The sequence below is a fragment of the Netta rufina genome (assembly GCF_964035555.1).
Source record: "Netta rufina genome assembly, chromosome: 22".
NCBI classification, from domain to species: Eukaryota; Metazoa; Chordata; class Aves; order Anseriformes; family Anatidae; genus Netta; species Netta rufina.
Genome location: NC_140146.1, coordinates 2,477,009 through 2,497,386, shown reverse-complemented (window position 1 = coordinate 2,497,386; position 20,378 = coordinate 2,477,009). Strand labels below are relative to the sequence as shown.

Here is a 20,378-nt window from a genome sequence, read left to right as displayed (position 1 = left end):
CGCTTGCAGCTGCAGAATAGGCAGGCCCATGATACAGAGGTTTTGGTTATGTTGTCATGGGGATGGTCTTCTTGAGAAGGATTTGAAATGGGTTTTGCGAAGTAAAGAATGGACAATACCTAGGGAAGGAGGAAGTTCTACAGAATTTTCCTCTCCAATGAAAGTAACTTGTCTACTTCTAGAAGTTCTGGACTCTCTCCTCTGGAAGGGGTTAGCAACTAGGATGCTGATTAGATTACAAATGCAAGGGAAAACAAGACTTCTTTGCACGACACTTGTCCAATTCAGAATTCAAACACCTTTGAGAGTGAGTCAAAGAGTCTGGCTTGGCTTAAAGAGAAAGCTGGGCAGCAGTGAGCTAGATACCCTTATCTGTTTTATGCTATTTCTTCATACAGTGGAAAAAAGTTCATAATTTCTTTTGAGGAAGAAGCATTTCAAGTGCATTTGCTATTAAGTGATGTAGAAATAAACTACCAACGTTAGTGGCCTTGGATGCATTGGTAAATGGCAGACCTTCAAGGATTTTTTTTCTTCACTCGATTGGCTGTGTGGTTGAAAATAGCCAGAGTTCATAACTGATGCTTCAGCATAGTGCAAATTCCTTTGTAAGGACAGAAAATCTCTGTAGGTGCTTTCTCTGTCAGGTAGTTGTGAAATATTGTGAAAACAACTGACAGCAGCCTTACATGCTGTATTAGACCTATTTTGAATAAGTATCTTGTGTCTGTGGGCTTCTGTGTTTGGGGCTGGGTGCAGGTATCAAAAGATACCTTAGATTGAAAACTGCTCTTTTCAGTGTTTTTCAGTTCTTTTCAGTTCAGTTTTTGCAAGAATACATCATGCAGAAGCGTGTGTCTTGTAGCTATGTAGCTTAAAATGTACATGTATTTAATGTTGTTATGAAGATTCTACGATTACATGTAGATGCTTCTAATGTATTAAAAGCACCATTATTTGCTCTCTAAAGGAATGCAGGCATGGCTGTTGCTTCTGCTTGAAGTTGTTAAACTCCTGTGCCATTATGCGTGGCTTAATGAACTTAATGAACAAATGAATTTTCAGATGATATTTATTGTGGTTCCATTAAAAGTCTCGATCATCATTCCAGGTGAATGTAATCAGAAGGTATAATTATGCAGTGTTTTCCTGTAGAGGAAATTCTTTCAGTAATTCTCTACACAAGAAATCGCTGTTGTTCAAAGACCTGCATGCCATTTTAAGTAGAGCATGAGTCTAGAACAGAGCTTTGATATTAACCTTCTCTTTGTAGTGAACCCCCTGGGTTTTAGCAGCATGAAGGGCATGAGTTCTGCTACGCAGTGAATTTACCTGTATAATCTAGACCATTGCTGCAGGTTCGAGGATGCCAGCTTCCCCCCTTACTCTGACATTTGGGAAACGTGATGCTGCAGTGACAGACTTCTAGCAAGGAGACTCTGAGACTTGTGTGAAGCGGATGCTTTCCTGCTGATTGCAAGCAACAGATGACTTCATTTGAGTGCTGCTGTTGTTGTTTTAGAGCCAGGCTTTAATGGAATCAAGACATTCACATTAAATTAATACGTTTTACATGGAGCCCATCAACTAACATTTAATTTGCTTCAATAAGAAGTCAGGGCATGTGGGATCAAAATGGCCCGTGCTTGGGATAATTTAGGAGAATGCCTGTCTTACGGTACCTTACAAATGCGCACATAATCAAGGTAACATTGGTTAATTGTTTAATGCAACCTTGCATCTAGTTTAATGCAAAACTGAGAGTGGATGGAAAAACGAACTCTTAAGCCAGGATTCTAAAAGCAGAGAGAATGGTGCATTGTTGACTGGCTTTTTTTGCTTAAAAAAGAAGATAGAAGATAGTGTTGCAGAAGTTTTTTTTGTTTTTGTTTTGTTTCAATGAAATCCATCTTGGATGGTTCAGGTTTTCTGAGCTAACGAGAGCATGTAGATGACTATCTGCATTTACAATCCAAGTCTGCCTTCTAGAATGAGGAGTGGTTCCATGAGATTATACATGTGGGTTCTGCTCTTGATTGAGAAACACGATTTGATATCTGGCAAACGGGTAAACAGAGACTGACGCTGCAGCAGGGTTTTAGTATCGTAAAGTTTGTTTGCATCTGCTCAGAAAGTCTTGAATAGGACGCTTTCCTCTCCCAAGGTACCACGATGTGTTCCTCTCAAGCGGTGTGCCCTGCCCAGATTTCCGCCTCTGGCCATTTACAGGATTAGGCTGCGGATCCTTTTGTGTATGCATCATAAGTTTGTACTTCTGAGGGGCCGTTAAGTTGATTCAGATGAAATCAGAGTATAATAAGCAGAGTTACAAACTGTAATGTTGATAGTTATTATCTAGGTGCTGGAGAGGGGATTAATGGGCATGTTCCTACAGCCATGCAACGAGAGGCAGCACGTAACTTCTGTGAGTAATCTGGGATGATTAAATTGGTTAGGCTTGTGTGTGTGAAGTGTTAAATCTCGTGCCAGCACTGGTGAGCCGTGCAGCATGCCTTGCCATTTGGAGTTCTCATAAACAGCGTATGGGCGTCAGAAAGATCTGAAAGCACAAAGGAACAAGCGGTGCTGCCACAAAGGAAAGCGAGCACAGAGACGTGTCTGTAAGTGGTGACGGCAGCACCAGGGGTGTAATTACTCGGTCCTGCAATGGGATGGGTGTTTTCTCCATTTCCTTGCAGGTGTGGTGCATCAGAGAATGCATCTTAGGTGCTTCATATCTTAGGGATGAGCAAGGCTGGGTGCATCTCATGCCAAAAATGGAATAGTGGTGTTTTAGCATGCGAGAGAACACAACAATGCTTTTCTCTGAGATGGCATGGTGAGTTCATAGAATCCCAGAACCACAGAGTGGTTTGGGAAAGTGACCTTAAAGATCACTTATTTCCAACCCCCTGCCGTGGGCAGGGACACCTCACACTATATCAGGCTGATGAAAGCCCCATCCAGCATGGCCTTGGGCACTTCCAGGGATGGGGCAGTGTTCATAGTCATCAATAAGTTTTATCTTCATCAGCGTATTCATCAATACGTTTGTCTTCTGTGATTCTGTGATTCTTCAGGAATCATGTATTTTTATGAGCATTTTATGGCCGTTGTTCAAATACACCCTTTTGTTCCTGGTGTGGACTTAAGCATTCAAGCAATTTGGTCTTCCTTTCCATGGCTGCTTTTCTCCCTGCGAACCAGTGGGAAGGTGCTCCCTCACAAACAAAGCAGAATTAAAAGCTTCAAAGTCTACACCTGAGAAAATGGCAGGTTCTTAGACCACTGTAAATGTTTTTTCTTGGTCTGTTTGTTTTGTTTTGTTTTGTTTTTGTTAGGCTTCCTTAAGGAAGGATATTTTCAATGAAGGAAATAGTGCAGTTGATACCATCAGGCATAATTGACTATCAGCTAGTCTATTCGTGCCTTTCTGCCTTGATCAAAAACATATCTGAAGTTGTAGGTTTGCATCTGTCATACTTCGTAAGTGTGTTGTCTAAATTATATTGTGCTTACATCTAAAAATCCTGTATTTTTGAAAGAAAATTACTGAACTGCTTTTGGACAGGCAAATTTCTCAAAAACTAACTTTCTGTCCTAGTCCTAAAGAGGCATTGTGAATCTACTCCAATGGGCAATTCTCTTCATCAGTGTGTATTATGAAATTTGATTTGGTGATACTGGGAGAGAAGAAAGGACAAAGTTTGTGTTCATTGATGCAGGTATTCAGGAGTGGGATAGCGTCTTGAAGTTGGTTTTGTCAAGAGAGCCTCCTCAGTTTAAATCTATGAACACTAGGATTGGAAAACATTAGAGAAGGTTTTAGGGGATATTCCAGTTCTTGAGATGTCTTCATCTGCTGTCTTTTGTTCAGCAGAAAGTGTTAGTACTGGTGAACTCAGAGCTGCCCTCCCAATTTCCGAGGAAACGCACGACTTTTTCTTGTGACTCAGATTTACAGGAATAAAGCTTTAAGCAACCTTAACCATAGCTGACTGTTCATGTGTATTGTTTGTCTAATACCCCCGTAACATAGCTTTTCCCTTTAAAGAGAGCAAACATCCTTTGTTCTCCTCTAAGCTATGTAAGACACTTACTCTTAATCACAGGACTGCAGAAGTAGTTTGGGGCCCGAAGCTGCAGTGACTGAATGCTGCTGGAATGTAATATGTCACATCTGGTAAGAGGGGAATAGGCCCGTGACTGCTCGAATGCAGACTAGCCCTTTTTTGGGGGTGGGTGGGTGAAGGTTATGACTAAAACATCCTTGTAGGTGGGGAAGATGGAGAAAAGCTTGATTGGACTTGAAATTTGTATTTTAGTTTTTTCTTTTTCTTTTAGAAGGAACCAAGAGTAAAACAAAACAGAGAGGCTCTGAAGTCCAGTAGATCTGGATGGTGACGTTTACATTTCAGGGTCAGAAAAAAGATTTTGGATGCAGCTGGAAATTGTAGCAATTGATGCATCTGAGCCAAGAAATAAGTGTATGTGAGACAAGCAAGAGCAGCTGTCTATTTGATATGCTGCTGCAAATATATAAGACTGATGGTCTTTAGCCTGTAGCATGCGCAGCCATTTTCTTTTGGGCGTTGTAGTCCTTGTTCATGCCTCTGCTTTTCCTCTTTATTCCTGTCACTGCTTCTCCTGTGGCTTTCCAGTGGAGCAGTTGCCTGTCTGCCTGTCCTTGACCTGCTCTCCCTTCAGGTGAAGGGAGCACCAGGCTTTGAGCCTTCCATGGACATCCCAGGCCGCACACCTAAGCGGCATCAATGCTGCTTTTTGCTGAGAAACAGAGGGCACCCGCAACCTGCTGGGATTAAGCCTTGTGGAAGACCACATCTCCTCTAAAACAGTGATGGAGGAAGATGATGTTGATTAGTATAGAATACTGGGAGAATAACACAGAGCACGTTGAGTATTAAAGACGTCAGCGCCATAGTTAGCATCTTCTCGGCAGCCTGCTGACTGACTACTTACTGGAGCATTTGTTGGACCGTGTAGTAGCAGCAGCTGCCAAGGTCCCTTTTAAAGTCCTGTGTGTTACAGCAAGTAGAGAATGATCATATGAATGAGCAATCTTTCTATTGTCTCACTTGCTTGGAAGTTCAAATGGAGAATTAATCTCCTGTCCCATTGTCACCCTCTACCTTCCCAGCCTCCTTCCCGTCTTCACTGCAAAGGGTCTGCTGAGGTTTAAGTGTGAGGAAAAAGTAAGGCTGACATTTTCAGCTGTTAAATGATGTAACAAGCTGTTAAATGATGTTCAGCTCGATGGTGGGTGGGAAAAATGTGTTCTGAGGTTTACAATGTGATATTAATGATTAGCAGGACCCTTATTATCAGTCCAGCGTGAATTCTTTTCTTCTGTCAGGCATGAACTTTTGGGTTAAAAATGACCTGATTGTTCTTATAATTAAGAGAAACAGAACCCAGAGCAAAGTTGGGGGTTGGGGTGTTGTGGTGTGTGTAAAGAAGGCAGCCTTTTCCTCTCTGAGTCTGGCAGAAGGGAATTAGGGCTGTAAATCACTGTTCTGTGAAATGCACTTTAACTGGCACAAAGAGGAGAAATGGAACTACTGGAATTCTTGCAGGATGAGGAAGGTTAGTCTGAGCAGACTTTGAGATGCGTAATTTTGGCAGCTGCCCAGAACGGCTGAACTGCTAGGGAGGAATGCTAATCCTTTTTGCTAGCTTTTTGGCGTAGTCAGTAAAAATACGCAAATAGGTCTTCCAAAAATACATCCCCCTCTGCAGAACGCACAGTGTACTGTAGGAATGCAACTAATACAGCAGGATAACCTGAATGCAGCTGATATTCCTGATTTCTGCAGTTAAAGCTTTGAGAAGCAGCAGCATATCAGTTCTTGCAATGTCTGCTTTGCCTTGCATCCACAAATAACAGCCTGCTGGCAGAAGGACCAGAAGGAATGATTAAAGCCATGTAACACTCCTTCTGTAACAGAAGGAGGTTATCTTACAGATTGCGAACCTAATTGATTACTTTAATTAATTTCACCTTCTTGACTTTAATATTAAATCTGAAAAACAAAGTTACTATTTTTACAGGACCATACATGTAATTAGTAGTCAAAAAACAAATAGGTTATGGAAATACAAGCTAAAACATTTGATGACAAATGCAAATTTCAGCCTAAATATTTTACTCTGCTTGGCAGCAAATCCTTGCTGGTAGAAATATGCACAAGTCTTGCTGCATAAATCAAACTTTGGTTGTACACTGGAGGACTCACGCTGTTTTGCTGGCTATTCCTGCAGCACAATAGCAGGAAGGAGTGGATGTAGCCAGCATGTCATCTTGACGCTGCGCTCCACGGTGCTACTGCATTGAGATGTAACCCGTTCAGGTGCCTCTGCTGGTGCCTGAAGACAGCAAAGTGCAACGCCGCCACGGCTGCCTGCAGCCTGTGCTGCTGAATTGGTCCTCCCCAGCTTCCATTTCAGATGGGATTAAGCTTCCAAGGCAGAGATGTATTGAGTAGTGTGATGTTTATGTATGCAGCTACCTCAATGGGAATATCCTGCAATCTAGCTGTCACCAGATTTCTTTGTGAATTTGTAAATATGCTGAAATTACGTGTTGTGGCAGCTCTAACCTTGCAGCCTCGCATTTTCGAGAATGATTTAATAGATTTTTTGGTCCCATGGTTTGCCATTTTCAATTAAGGTATATAAAAACAAAGAACAAAAAACTAGAAGTGACAACAGAAATAATTATGATGGTACTTAAGCTCACAGGAGTGTTTTTAATTGTGTGGTATCTAATATTTACTGGACTATTGAAAGCAAATGTCTTGATGGCAGTTGTCAGCCCAAGTTTCTAGGTAGGCTTTCAGATTCCTGGTTTTTGCCAAGGAAGGGATGTGAGGAATAACACGTTTGAGCAGGCGGTGTGACCTGCTCGTCAGGACGGCTTGCTGAACGGACACTTTGAAGGCTTCGCAGACTAGGTCATCAGACCCTGGTTTCCCTTCACTGACTGTGCCAAAACCATGCTTCTGCTCAACTATAAAAAGGAACGGTGGCCTTCCTGCGAGGATGCTAAATTGCTTGGTGAAGTTACTGTTTGGATTTTTGTTTCTTGGTTGTCTGGTGTGTTAAATGTTTCAGACAAACTTTTTCCAGGGGTATAATTCATATTGTTATAATAGACTGGGCAGGTCTCCTGTGGCACTACTGTTTATTTCAACAAGTGGCATCCTTTTTACTTTTTTTTTTTCCCTGAGCTCACACCATATTCATATGTATGAATGTGTATAATCACGTTTTCAAGAACTTTGTGTTTGAATTAGCAAAATGCAGTATTTGACAATAAATACCTTTTGAAAGGTTTTTGTGCTTGAAAAAGGGAACTGCCAGGTATTTCTGTACTTAATCCAATAATATGCTCAAACATAACGATGCTTGTAGTATAAGGTTTAGTCGTACAGTTTGTAACTGTGTAATTCCTTTCTTTGTACCCTCTCAGTACTGTGAGTGAGTATATATACCCTGCATTTAAAGATACTTGCAGTGCTGGCAAATGGCAGAGGTGCGTAGGTTCCTGAGGATTTTGATGCAGAAGATTATGCAAATGTTGAAATTGATTGGACTGAACTGGTAAATAGTGAGACTGTTGATTTGGGTAACTTAACTTCCCATTGCACTGAAAATTTCACACCTTATTTGCAACCAGATATTGCACAGAAGAGCAGGAAGGGGACTGATCCCAGTGAGAGCTGATTTCACTTTTACTTTTTTATAGACTTATGTTCTTGGTTTGAGGGTGTACAAGTGAGGGAAACCATCTGCTTGACGTTTGAAGTAACTGTCATCATCCTACAGTGATCAGAAGACTTGTGATTTGGAGAAAATATATTTTTCTTGATCGTTAACGCTCCATCTGCTGCAAATCTTCTCTTTCAGATGGGAAGAGGAACTGACAAGAAGAATGAGTCTGGAATCTATGGTGGAAACCTTGCGGGAGGTAAGTTTGACGTAGTAGCTATCGAATGGTGTAGGATTTCTCCACACCTATTATGCCATTAATCATTGGAAAAGAAGTTGTCTTTTGGTTAAAAGCCCCTCTTCTAGTCACAGCAGCTGAATGCCTTGCTGTATGCTAGAGAACAGTGTTAATGTTTGGAAGCTGAAGCAGGAAGGTGCTGACTTTTCTGACCGAGCGAGATGAGGGGGGTGACATGCCTTATCAGTCCTCCTGAGGTTAAGTGAGGAAGCATATGTTGCCCTGTGGCCTCTTAGTTCTTTGTGTGCTTTCTCTTGCAGGAGGCGCAGGAAGCGGAAGCTCTCCAGGAGGAGTTGAATGAAAAGATTGAGAGACTGAAAGCAGAACTTGTGGTCTTTAAGGGTCTGATGAGTGATGTAAGTATACTGGAGAGCAGAGTGGCCACCTCCCACTGCCTTTGTGAAATGTGTGTGTCATGCAAATGGCTTCATTCATAAAAAAGTTATGGTTTTAGTGAGTGCTGCTTTGTAGTTAGTATTATGGCTGCCTTTACGATCTAATGCATCAGACAGATCACCCTTCCCCCTGCTTCCTGTCTGGTCTGTGTAGAGATGCATTAACTTGCTGCTTAGCCCATAACCTGGACTCTTCCCTCCCTCCCCCATTTTCCACTGCTGGCAATGCTGGCATTCAAATCTGCAGCCATGGGAAAAAAGGTAGAGAACTCACAGGTTAGGGGAAAGGGTTCAGTCACCATGCAGCAGCATGACCTACTTCTAACGAGAGGGATTTGGTTCTGAAACGTGCAGAGAAGTAATGTCAAAAAGGAATGCTATGTGTGTGTTCCTACTCCCTTCATGAAAGCCCTGAAGAGGTTAACCCAGTATGGTTCGGGTATTTGGATTTTTTCCAGTGCTGTGTCAGCCTAAGAGCTGAGATAAAATATAAAAATAATGATAAAAAACAAACAAACAAAACAAACAAACAAACAAAAAAAAAAATCAGGAATTTCCTCCTGCCTTGTTTGATGCTGACTCTCCTTCAAAGCTGGGGGATGTTTTAGGCCATTACATTACCATTAGGATAATTTTGTCTTGCATTTACATACTGATCCTGTACTCTTGCAGATATCTGGAAAGGTAAACTAGGTGAACATGAAGTAAGGTGGCTTTCTCTGTAAGACTGAAGTAGTGTGCTGATGCCAGTTGTCTAATGAAGATGTCCTATTATGTACACTTACTCGGTAATTTTGTTTAGAACTGCTTCCTCCTGTCTTTACATAAGCTTGCAGAACCTGCTCCCCGATGTCAAACATACTCTCTCAGGGCCACTAGATCTGTTCATGTGAAATTTGGCAATTAGCTGTCTCTTCTTCTGATGTTTAATCAAGAATAGGTATGCTTGGTTAGAGGCAGTGTGAAAAGGAGAATTTTGTTAGGGCTGCATAGCTTGCAACTTTTTCACTGAGGGAGAAATGTTCGGTGTGTACAGAAGGGTGGTGGTGAATGCAGACATCTACTTGAGAGAAAGCATGCTGTGGGCTTTGCACATGCTGCAAGGTGGAAGAGAGCCTAAGGAAAGCAGAGAGAATGCTTTTTTTGAATGCCACCGTGTAAATATTTAGAGTAGAGAAACACAAACCATTGGCATGTGCCTGTTACCTTTCTGTTGATAAGAATCACTGCTACTTATTCAGTTGATAATACTGCATTTAGAGAGCATCATCGTTTATAGCCTCCTTTTCCTCAACCTGTTTAGAAAATAAAAACCTCCCAATGTTGTTCAAAAGAGGTTGACAGAAGCTGGAGAAGAACCCTGTCTAATATTTTAAAACAAAACCTTCTTGTTGGAAAGGGGATTTGGTATTTAGGAATACTTTGCAAAGAGTTTTTCTGTTTTTCTGGTCTAGCTATTGAAGTGGTGCTTTCCAGCAGAATGAGTTCTGTTTAGGCTGGACATCTATGTTTTTCACAGAATTATGTTACTTCATGTGGCTGCAGGAGTACTTACTGTCTGAGTAGGAGTATCTCTTCTAAATTATGTTTATAATTACTGCCCAGAGTGAAGCAAAACAAAATGCTTTTCATGTAGAATTTTTTTCCAGGCTGCAAGTCAGGTTAATGCCAATTTGGATATTATTTTCTCCGTCACAAGCTTTTGTGGATCTCTTTAGATCCAGTCTTGATTTTATGTTTTGTGGTAGGTGTGAAGTTGTGTTGCCTGGATTGTGTTTTGAAAGCAACTTCTCCTTGCAGGCATAGTTTTTCTGTCTGAAGCTGGGGGAGTATGGACTACTCATCAGGTTTTAGATTTTTCTGTTCAACACATGCTCAACAGGTTTTTATCTCCTTCATTTTTGAAGCTTTATTGACCCATAGAAAAGTTCACTTTTGCCACGCATAGAAGTTGTTTTGGGGCGGGTATAGGTTTTTCTGTGGCAAATCGCTGAGCTGAAATTTTACTGGAAATGGATATGAACATTAATTCTGTTAGCTATTTAGTCTGTTTAGACTGTCCATGTACTGCCTTTCCTGGAGAACAAGACGTGATATTGTTTAAGAATGGTATGCCCTGGGGTTAGAGAGATACTGTGGGGTATCTCTGCTTTCCTGAACTGTATAATAATAGAAGATAATCACTGCTGTCCTTCCTGCAGCCCATGACAGACCTGGACACAAAGATTCAAGAAAAGGCCATGAAGGTGGACATGGACATCTGTCGGCGAATCGATATCACAGCCAAGCTGTGTGATGTAGCGCAGCAGCGCAACTCTGAAGACGTTTCCAAGATATTCCAGGTGATTAGGCTGGGAATTTTCCATAGGATAGGACAAGTAGTAATGGGTCAAGAGGGAGCAGTGTTGAGAAGTGTGGTCCAGGTCACTTGCTTTTTTTTCTTCTTTTTTTTTGAAATTTCTTTGTATAGATATGTTTTCTTCTTTCTTGGTGTTGGAGTGTAGCTCTCTTCTGCAGAAGCTGCTGTAGTATTACAAGCACAAAATTTAGCGAGTTTTAAAAAAATAAATTTCAGGATCTTTAAGATATACTGCTAGTCTGACCCTAGTCTGCAATGAATGCAGGGGGGGAAAAAGCATTCCAGGGCCTAGGTTTGTATAAATGGCTTCCTCTTCGTAAGTGAGAGGTGGTAAGCTTGTAGAACTGTCATCTGAATGTTCCTATTTCTGGCTCAAGCTCCACAGCCAGAAATAACGCTTCTGTGGTGGTGAGTTATGATTGCTTTGTGAGACCAGAGACTCTAGTTGCTTTCCTTGAGCTCCATGGTGCTAGTAGGAAAAGTCATTTAATTTTCTCCTGAAGTAAGCAGTTACAGCTCCGTGTAGAGCAAACGTGTAACTCCCAATGTGGTTTGTCTTGTGTCATACCTGCACTATCAATGTGATTAACCCAGCTTCCTTCCACTTTGGTCTGAGTGTTGCATTCAGTCTCTGAATAAGTCCAACGCTTTTCTCTGTATAGTGATGCCATATAGTGTGCTAAATGCCATACCAAAACACTGTAAATACACTTGTGGTCTCCACTGGTTGTGCATTTTGGCGGTGGTGAAACTGCCTAAATGTTTGTAGGCTTTTTTCAAAAAGCCAGAAAGATTCAAATCTCCTGTCTGGAGACAATTTTTCTAGCACGTTGAGCCAGTGCTTTGTGCCAGTGGTTCCTTCTTGTCTCTGAGTAGAATTGCTTTGTCTTTCTGCTCAAAGGTAACTGCAAAGTGCGCTTTTGGTCAAGCATGCAGTGGTTAAAATGATCAGCAGGCAAGGAGAACAATACCACTAAGGGATGGCTCACATACCAATTAGAGGAAAAGCTACAGTAGGCTGGGAGCAGACTGTGCGTTTGTGACTCTGGTACCATCTGTAAACTGCTGTGAATATCTTTTACATTAACAATCCTCAGCTGAAGAAATGATCCTCTGTGCCCTGTGCAGGGCTGTCCCTTGAATTCTCTGCACATCTGCAGATTTCATTTCCTTTGAGGTCGTCCAGGAATTTTCATGGTTCAGTTAATCCTTCTTCTTGCTCTGAAGACTAGCGGTCTGGCTCTGCTTATGGGGTGGGAATGACCCTGAAATAAAGACTATCCAAAAAGGTTTCTTGTCTGTTCTTCGTGGTTGTTCAGCATGGGAGCAACAGCCTGTGGTGGTGGCAGGAGAGGGAGAGTTCTGTCATTGCTCTCAAGCCTGCTGCCTGGGCGCTCCTGCCAGCTTATGCTTTTACCCTGTATCATTCTAACCTCTGCATGTTCTCTGGTAGGTCGTAGACTGTTGTTAGTGAACAGACAGATGTCTGTAGAGCGCTGGCAGCCTGCAGCTTGCTTTGCTCTTTGCCATTTTTGAACTGCTTTCTTGTGCTCTGTGTTCACCACTCACTAACAGATGCAATTCCTGTCTCGAATACATGCTATCCCTGAATTGCCTGGGAGCTGATGAGCAGTTATATTCACCCAAATGTAATGCCTCTCCTTTTTTTATTTCCGCCACTCATGGCGCAGCATCTCCAATGAGCCTTCAGTTACTACTCTTCTCTTCAATTAAGGTGGCTTCCAAGAAGAAAGAACGAAAACTTGCGTCTGATGATGACCTCTCTGAACAGGATGCAGACAATGGCAGGTTCTCTGATGATGAGGTCAGCTGCTCTTTGAACATCACGGATGAAATGAAGCGTATGTTTAATCAGCTGTGAGTATTGTGGAGAATATGGCGAAAACTATCTGAAATGCAGACAATCCCAGAACTCGAGTTACTTCTGTAGGCTTTCAGAAACTTTTTTCTACCACCCAGTATTCTGTGAGTTAAGCCTGAACTGTCAGCATTGTTTGTACTCAAAAGTTTACTAGAAGTTCAAATAAAATTACCAAACTGATTTTATTTATTCCTCCCTTAGGTAGGGAGAGCTATAAAGAATATAAAAATAAAACTTACTGTTCATACTTTGTTAGCTGGTAACTAGCAAAAGATGACACATTTAAAGAAAAAGGTACAAAACTTGAGTCTATGTTAGCTGTATGTTTGGCTAAATATTCATTTTTAGAGTTTTAGAAAGAATCTTGCTGCGGTTTAGGCTGGATGCAATTTGGCAATGTTGTAACTGTATGCTCAATTCAAAACTAATTCAAACTTCTCAGAGAAGTTAATGATTTTTTCAATTCAGCTGCAGGCAAATGACAGTGCTGGATGTGTCCAGAAGATCAGTCGTAGCAGTGGATGACAGTTTATAGATTCCAAGAAATGTCAGTGTTGTAAACCTTGCTGTAAGGTCTCTTCTTCTGGATTGGAAGAATCTCAATTTATTTTGCCTAAAGTTTTACCCAGAATGGGAGTGTTAGGAAGCTTGTGGCAGGCAAGAAGAGACTCTCTGCACCTTGCCGTTACAGAAAGCAATTAAGGAAGCTAGTTGGCGGTATGCCCTGCTGTTCTCCTGTTTGAGAAATGATGAAGATGGCTACAGGCTAGTCAGAGTTCTGAGGGTCTCTGCCGCTTTCTTTTGGCAAAGGGAACCCCAGCCAGTGCCTTAGGTCTGATTTCTCTGGCATTTGAACGTGTGTCTCTTCTGCCAACTTTCCTAGTGACTGTGCTGGGAGAGGAAAGAATTCCCAGTGCTTTCCCGCACACCATAGGACAGTATTTAATGTGTAGGAGTATATAAGACATTCTCTAAGGAGCACTAGATCCAGTTGTCAGCTGTTGCCAAATTCTGGTTTCAGGCCATTTGTCCCTTTTCCCTCTATTTCACATGTTCTGGACATATTTTGCCCAAATATTGTAGGTAATTCTTCATGTCAGGACTTCTGTTTTAGATGGCCTAGCACTTACTCAGGGTAATAAATACATATTTTTAACTTCTTCACAGTTAAAATTCAGTGTGACAGCACATAGAGTATAGATCTTTTAGAAAAGCAAGAGACTGAAGTTTAGTCATTGGGTTGGTAATATATTTAATTTTTAGTTTTGCTTTTAAACCTGTCCTGTCATACCTAGTTTTTATTGGTCCTTCTAGTGATGTGCTTCTCTCTTGGTCTATTTGGCATGTGGTGCTGCAGGAATTTTGTTGTTATGTTCAGATAGGGTTGATTTAGAACAATGTTTGTGGCTTATTGAAAAAGGCATGCTTCTAAATAATTCTGGGTTTTGGGTCTTTGTCATGTAGAAGGTAGTTATAAATAGCTGGCCTTGTGAACAGAAACCAGATCCAACTTGGACCTGTAATGATGACCTTAACATGTAAGCGTCAAGCAGTAAAAAGTCAAAATGCAGTCAGTGTTGAACAAAGTGTCTGAAAAAAGCAGCAGTCAGAACTGTGAGTCTGCACTCTGACAAGGATAGTTTTTGCAAATGATCTGATTTGAAGAAATTGAATTGCAAAAGGCAGAATCATATGTGTCCAAAATCTTTATTTTATTATTTTGTCAGGTTGTGTTTAGACAAATAGACTTATCTCTTTTGCCAAGCTCTTCAGCCTCCTAAAGATGATGTTGCCTGACTGAGATGTTATCTGCTTAAAAGGAAGTGAACTAAAGAAACAAAAATGCATCAGCCAGAAATTAGCAGACTACTGCTGCAAGCAACTTCAGATTTTTGTCAGACCTCCTTAACGAGGACAAGAAGCAGCTACTAGTGTTTCTCTCATCTGCTGTTCAAACCAAGAGGGACTTGAGTGCCTTTGGAAACTTTTTCCTTTATTGCACAACTAACTGTACTAAAGGAGCTTGACCAAATAACACTGTTAAAGGTCACTTCTGCTACTGGTTTTTCTCAGTCTTAAGTGGCTTTAGTGGTACCTTTTGTTGTTCAATTCAATAATATGTACTTACGTTCACTTGTGCATCGTTTTTGGGTTCAGCTTTTTCTTAGTTATTTTTCAAACTGATGTTTGTAAGTGTTGCAGTGAAAATCATTGGCTAAACTTCAGCAAGAAAATCAGCAGGGAGTCTTCTAGTGGCTGTTTCCTGTGTAATTCCCCAAACTGTGGTCGGGTTCCTTTTCCCATGGATAAAAAGAATAGATTAAAATGCTTTTGTGGTTTTTGCAAACAAGGGAAACTAACGAGCAGCACCATCTGCAGGACAGAACTAGGAACGGGGAATGCTAACAAGGATCTCTCTGCTTTGGAGTGGCAAAGAGCCCAGGAGTAAGTGACTTGCAGACAGTAGCAAAGCCTGTTTTAAAAATATTTAATGACTTTCAGCTCCTTTGTCTTCTCTATTCAATTCTTGTAACCCCTTTTTTCTTCTAGAACGTTAAATTAAGGACTGAAGGGGTTAGGGCTGGAGCTGTTTACACTAATGCTTTTTCTGTTACCTTAACAGTCGTGAGACATTTGATTTTGATGATGACTGTGATAGTTTAACGTGGGAGGAGAATGAAGAAACATTGCTTCTTTGGGAAGACTTCACAAACTGCAATCCTTCAATTGACCTCCAAGGAGAGGTGAGTTTATTTCAGTTTCTTCTCAAATTGTTCTGTTAAAAAATTGTATCCCTCAGCTGCTCTTTTAGCCATTTGAGCCTTTAGATTTTTGACTGGTGATCTAGTCTGCTGTGAAAACTTGCTTTAATTTTAAAATCCTCTTAGTGCTTTCTCTCTGGTTGCTTTTCAGTCTGTGCAATAAGTTTATTTACCAAACTTAATGTCTTCTGCTTCTTTAAACTGAGTATTTAGAAATGGCAGGCATCAAAAGATCTAAGGCACCTAGCTGTTGTAGGATCATCAGGCAATCTGTCACCCTGACCAGTGGGTTATCTAAAGCCCTATATCTTCCATGCAGCATCTTGCTTTCTCCGTAGATGATCATTCACACTTTAACTGTCAAAATGTCACACATGGTGTGCACGGTATTGCACCTCCTTTCCTGTGGGGAGAAAAATAAACTTAGTGTGGTCTGTGTGATAATAAAGTACGTACAGCCTGTCGCAAACAAAGAAGCTGTGGCTGTGGGACTGCGTAAGGCCCTAGGTATCTTCTGAATCTTGTGCTTCCATCTTTCCAGTCAATAGGAATCTCCTGATGCTGGTGGATAATAAACAGCTTGCTTTTAATCCTTAAGATCCCACACAAAGTAAGCTAATGGCTGCATGCTGCCTCATTCAGTGACTCCTGAGCCTTTTTAAGCAGGCCTAAAGAGAGATTGAAATGGCAAGGTCTGGCTTTGTGCAGGCAGTCTTAAATGTGATGCTATTATTGCATTACTGAGCAGCATGACAGCAGTAGGTAGGCAATAATCCTACCTTCTCCCATCATTGATATACTATAAAGATGCTGAAGCAGCAGTCTCCTGAATATTGTCTTGTGTTGACTGCCAGGGGTGTGTTAATTTACATCTTCCCATTTGTGTATCATCTGGCATACCCTGAAACTGCGAAGATTATTTAAAAGTGCTAGGACTGCAGAAAGCAGCATACTTAGCTGTATGTCATCTTTTGAGCAGGGAGAGTGGCAGAATGATAATGTGTAGCCATGTGCTGGAATTAGTGACAGATTTATTTGCATATGCCCGTGTGTGCATGTTTAAGCACAGCTATCAGAGGAATATTGCCGAACACAGACCTTCCATGCAAAAACTCTAAAGGTTTTAAGAAGCTTAAATCCTTCTAAATGAAAATTATACAAGGAAAGGGTAGATTTGTCTTGTAGATGGAGATTCAGAATAAAGACGGCTCCGTCTGTGCCTGGTCTTTAACATAGTCCTTTACATGCCTGAATCTTCCTTCCACTGGCTTTATTCCTTTCAAGTTCTTATGTGGTGCTGTAGCCACCTTCTTTTATGACCTTTCTCCTTGAAGCGGTTCTGCATATAAAAGGATAAGTGGAATGATTCTTGTAACTATAGGCCGGTTAGCCTGACGTTGATCCCAGGTATGATCCTGATAAAGCTGCTGCAGCTGTGGTCAAAGATTGGTAACAAAATAAATGCTCATCAGTGCATTTGTGATAAATTGATGCTTTTTTTTTTTTTTTTTTTTTGAAAAGGGAGGTAGGTAATAACCTGAAAGAGAACAGTGACATTGTTAAACTGGAAAACAGTCTTTTAGTCTCTTTGTGGCAGCATGAAATAATGCTGTATGTTTTGTAGCCTGGACTATACTGTGAATCCAAAGTAATGATGACAAGGGAGTTGTTGTCTGACAGGATGCTTCCTTTGGCATGCAACATGTTCTTAAGTGCAATATTTTCCTTGTTAGTGTGCTGGAGTGAGCTTAATTTATCTAGCATTTAAGGAAAGACTTTTAATAGGCATGTAGAGTATATGTGTGAGATGATGGAGTAAATGCATGTAGAGTATATGTGTGAGATGATGGAAATGGAAAGGTCTGGAGAGTAGTAGTGTGTAATCAGAAAATAAGAATTCCAGTACAATGCTGTAAGTGGTCGATGGTCGATACAAAGAAAAAAAAAAATCAAGTTGCATGCCTGGAGAGCAGCAATTACAATCTAATTTAAGCATGATCAGACTGAAAGGTTCAGTAATTGCAGCTTTTTGGTTCTTTGGCATGTATCAGGTATTCATTTAACTGCTGGAGTCTTGATCTGTAGGTTCCTTGATCAGAGAAAATATCTTCCCTCATATGCCAGTTTTAAGAAGCAGTGTATTCCTTGTCTGCATAACCATGTACTAAAAAACACACCTTTCCATGAAAGCACAAGAACTTGGATTTCTGAGTGAGGCTAAATGAGAAAAATCTGTATGCTCCATGTTAGTTTCTTGACAATTCTTTGTGTCTCAATTTGCTCTGCAGGAAGAAAACCTGGGAAACCTGATCCATGAAACAGAGTCTTTCTTTAAAACAAGAGACAAGGAATACCAAGAAACAATAGGGCAGATAGAGGTAAGGAAGTGATTCATGACAAAATAAATAATTACTAGTGAATAAAAACATGTGAGGTATTCTGGTCCGGTAGGCTTTTATGCATGTGTACACGTGCACAAATGGGAAAGGTGGAATGTGTATCTATAACAAGAGGGCAAAGCTATTTTCCTTAGAGACATGCTAGGATTTTTTTTCTAAATACTGTTCTCTGTACAGCGCTACTGTTAACCAAGCATAAATCTAACTAATAGTAGAGGAAACTTTGAAACAAAGAGAATAAACGTGCTGTTTTTTCCCCTTTTTGTCTTGCATCCACACCATCACACTGGGAAATGTTTCACAGGAAATGGCCTCAGAGGTTGCCAGACACAACAGCTGTAGCTTCTCACAGTCTTTGCCTTGTCTAGAATATGTTTTCACTAATTACTGCATGTTGACAAACATGATGCCAAGCAGCAAAAAAAGAGCTGTTTAAAAACAGTGTTGCACTCTGATTAAAATACATTTCATAAGCTGATGAATACACTTGTAGCACATAACACTCTGATGTTAAGGGTATGCTGTGCAGGCATTCTGGATTAGCTCTGGGCAGTTTTATTATCCCCACCAGTGAGTAAAGTTGAGTGAGGCTGGGAGAAGCTGCTAGCAACTCACGTTGGGCTGATCACTTTCTTTTCTTACAGCTGGAATTGGCCACGGCCAAGAGTGACATGAACCGCCACCTTCATGAATATATGGAAATGTGTAGTATGAAAAGGGGCCTGGATGTACAAATGGAAACCTGTCGTAGGCTTATCAAAGGTTCAGCTGACAGGTAGTAAGATATTACCACGCTGCCTGGGGTGTTCTTCAAGAATTTATTTTGCTCTTGTTTCCTGTCAAGGTGTTTAAAAGCAGAAGCATAATTTTGTCCTAAAGCTTTGTCCTTTAGATACATGTAATCTCGTCTTGTTCAGGGACAAATGCCAGTCTTCAATAGATCACTGCAGTAGTATATAATTTTCTATGCTCAGTAACAGTTCTAAGGATTCAACAGCTGTTGTCACCAGTAGTACTGGCAGTATAAATGGAGTCATCTCTTCTCTGTTTGTGATGGATGGTTGTTCTTAATGTCATAGATCTAGAACTCTAAAAGGACCAAAAAAAAAGTCTTGACTAGATTTGTATGAAGAGCATGTTTTTAAATCCTGTGTGTGGAACCCATTTTTTATATACTATGAGGGATTTTTTTGTGCATCTTGCTCACCCACATTTAAAACCATCCTGGCTTTTAAAAAAAAAAAAAAAAAAAAAAAAAGAATAAACATTTTTGAGTTTTCAAGAGTGTATGTACTGTAGATGATCAAGGTTTCTGTAGGATATTCATTGAACTTAATTTCTGTTTCCCCTGTCTGTAAAGCTAGAACAGCCTTTATGTTTGTATAGGAGATGGTGTGTTGGGGGGGTGGCAGCATGCAGTGTGTTCAAGCCTACTATTGATATTTGCTTCAAAACAGATAAGTTAAGAATACCCTTTATTACTATTAAAATGTTTTAGGGAGTGTCAGTGACTTTTTCCTTTAAAGGTCTCATTTTTGTCTGTCAGTGGCATTTCTTTTTTGTCTAAACCTTTCTCTGCATTTTCTACAGAAATTCTCCATCTCCCAGCTCTGTAGCCAGCAGCGACTCAGGAAACACAGATGAAATTCAGGACGAGTTGGACAGAGAGGCGGATGTGGAGCCCATGGTCAGCTGATACGTAGTTGGAGCATTCCAGTGAAAGGGAAGATGCAAGCAAAGATTAAAAAACAACACACACTGATGGGGGGAGAAAAAAAATAATAGACTTGTAAGCCCCTGCACAGGGCTTCTAATGACTCATTCCTACACGCATCCCTATCCCACCCAAGGATTGGTGCTGTCAATTTCTATCGTTACACAATTCACAAATGCAGAGTCCTGTAAGAAAACGTGTTTTAATTGTGCCTTTGCCCCAAGCTGAGCCACTTTGAGCTCCAGTGGAATATAAATAGCAGGTGTTTTTATATTATATATATATATAAATATATATTAAAAGATATATCTGGTAGCAGCAGAGAATGGTGCTGCAAAGGCTCTGATATTTCAATAAGCTTATGGTTTTATTGAACTGCTGCACTGATTGGCAAAAGGAACACTGGCAAACTGAGTAGTAAACCTGAGACAATTACGGTATAATTACCAATGGCTGGCATAAAATAAGAATGCCTCCAAATTGATCTGTAAACATTTAAAAATAATACCGGGTTTAGAGGCAGCTTTTAGGATTAAGCAGTCATACAATATTGAAAGGAATTTCTTCATTCCACCTTTCTGGGTGAAGAAGACTGAGACTCATATAAGCTTTCTTCCAGACTCCAGAATCTGAAGAAGCAGGTCTCAGCTTGGTGGCAAAGCAGGTGGATGAGGGAGGGTTCGGTGGGATGGGACTATCACTGATAAACTACTATGCAAAAAAAACAAAAGCGCGCCTTATTTGTATGGAATGTTTGGTCCCTGCTGGGCTATAGTTATCTCTTGGGGAAAGGAAAGCTCAAAACACGTTTGCACAAGTTACCTGTAGAGCTTCTTTTGAG

The 20,378-nt window shown here is 40.7% G+C and overlaps 1 protein-coding gene across 1 annotated transcript in view; it reads left to right on the top strand.

Moving 5' to 3' along the window:
• IFFO2 (intermediate filament family orphan 2) overlaps nt 1-19,519 on the top strand; it is a gene marked incomplete at both ends in the record, with an annotated part of 37,296 nt that extends 17,777 nt beyond the window's left edge. Inside the window, 8 exons of the mRNA XM_084300357.1 lie at nt 7,927-7,987; nt 8,287-8,382; nt 10,623-10,763; nt 12,516-12,658; nt 15,286-15,406; nt 17,713-17,802; nt 18,468-18,598; nt 19,414-19,519. Coding sequence (XP_084156483.1) covers nt 7,927-7,987; nt 8,287-8,382; nt 10,623-10,763; nt 12,516-12,658; nt 15,286-15,406; nt 17,713-17,802; nt 18,468-18,598; nt 19,414-19,519 — 889 coding nt within the window. The remainder of the gene's footprint in view (nt 1-7,926; nt 7,988-8,286; nt 8,383-10,622; nt 10,764-12,515; nt 12,659-15,285; nt 15,407-17,712; nt 17,803-18,467; nt 18,599-19,413) is intronic.
• Between the last annotated feature and the right edge of the window lie 859 nt (nt 19,520-20,378).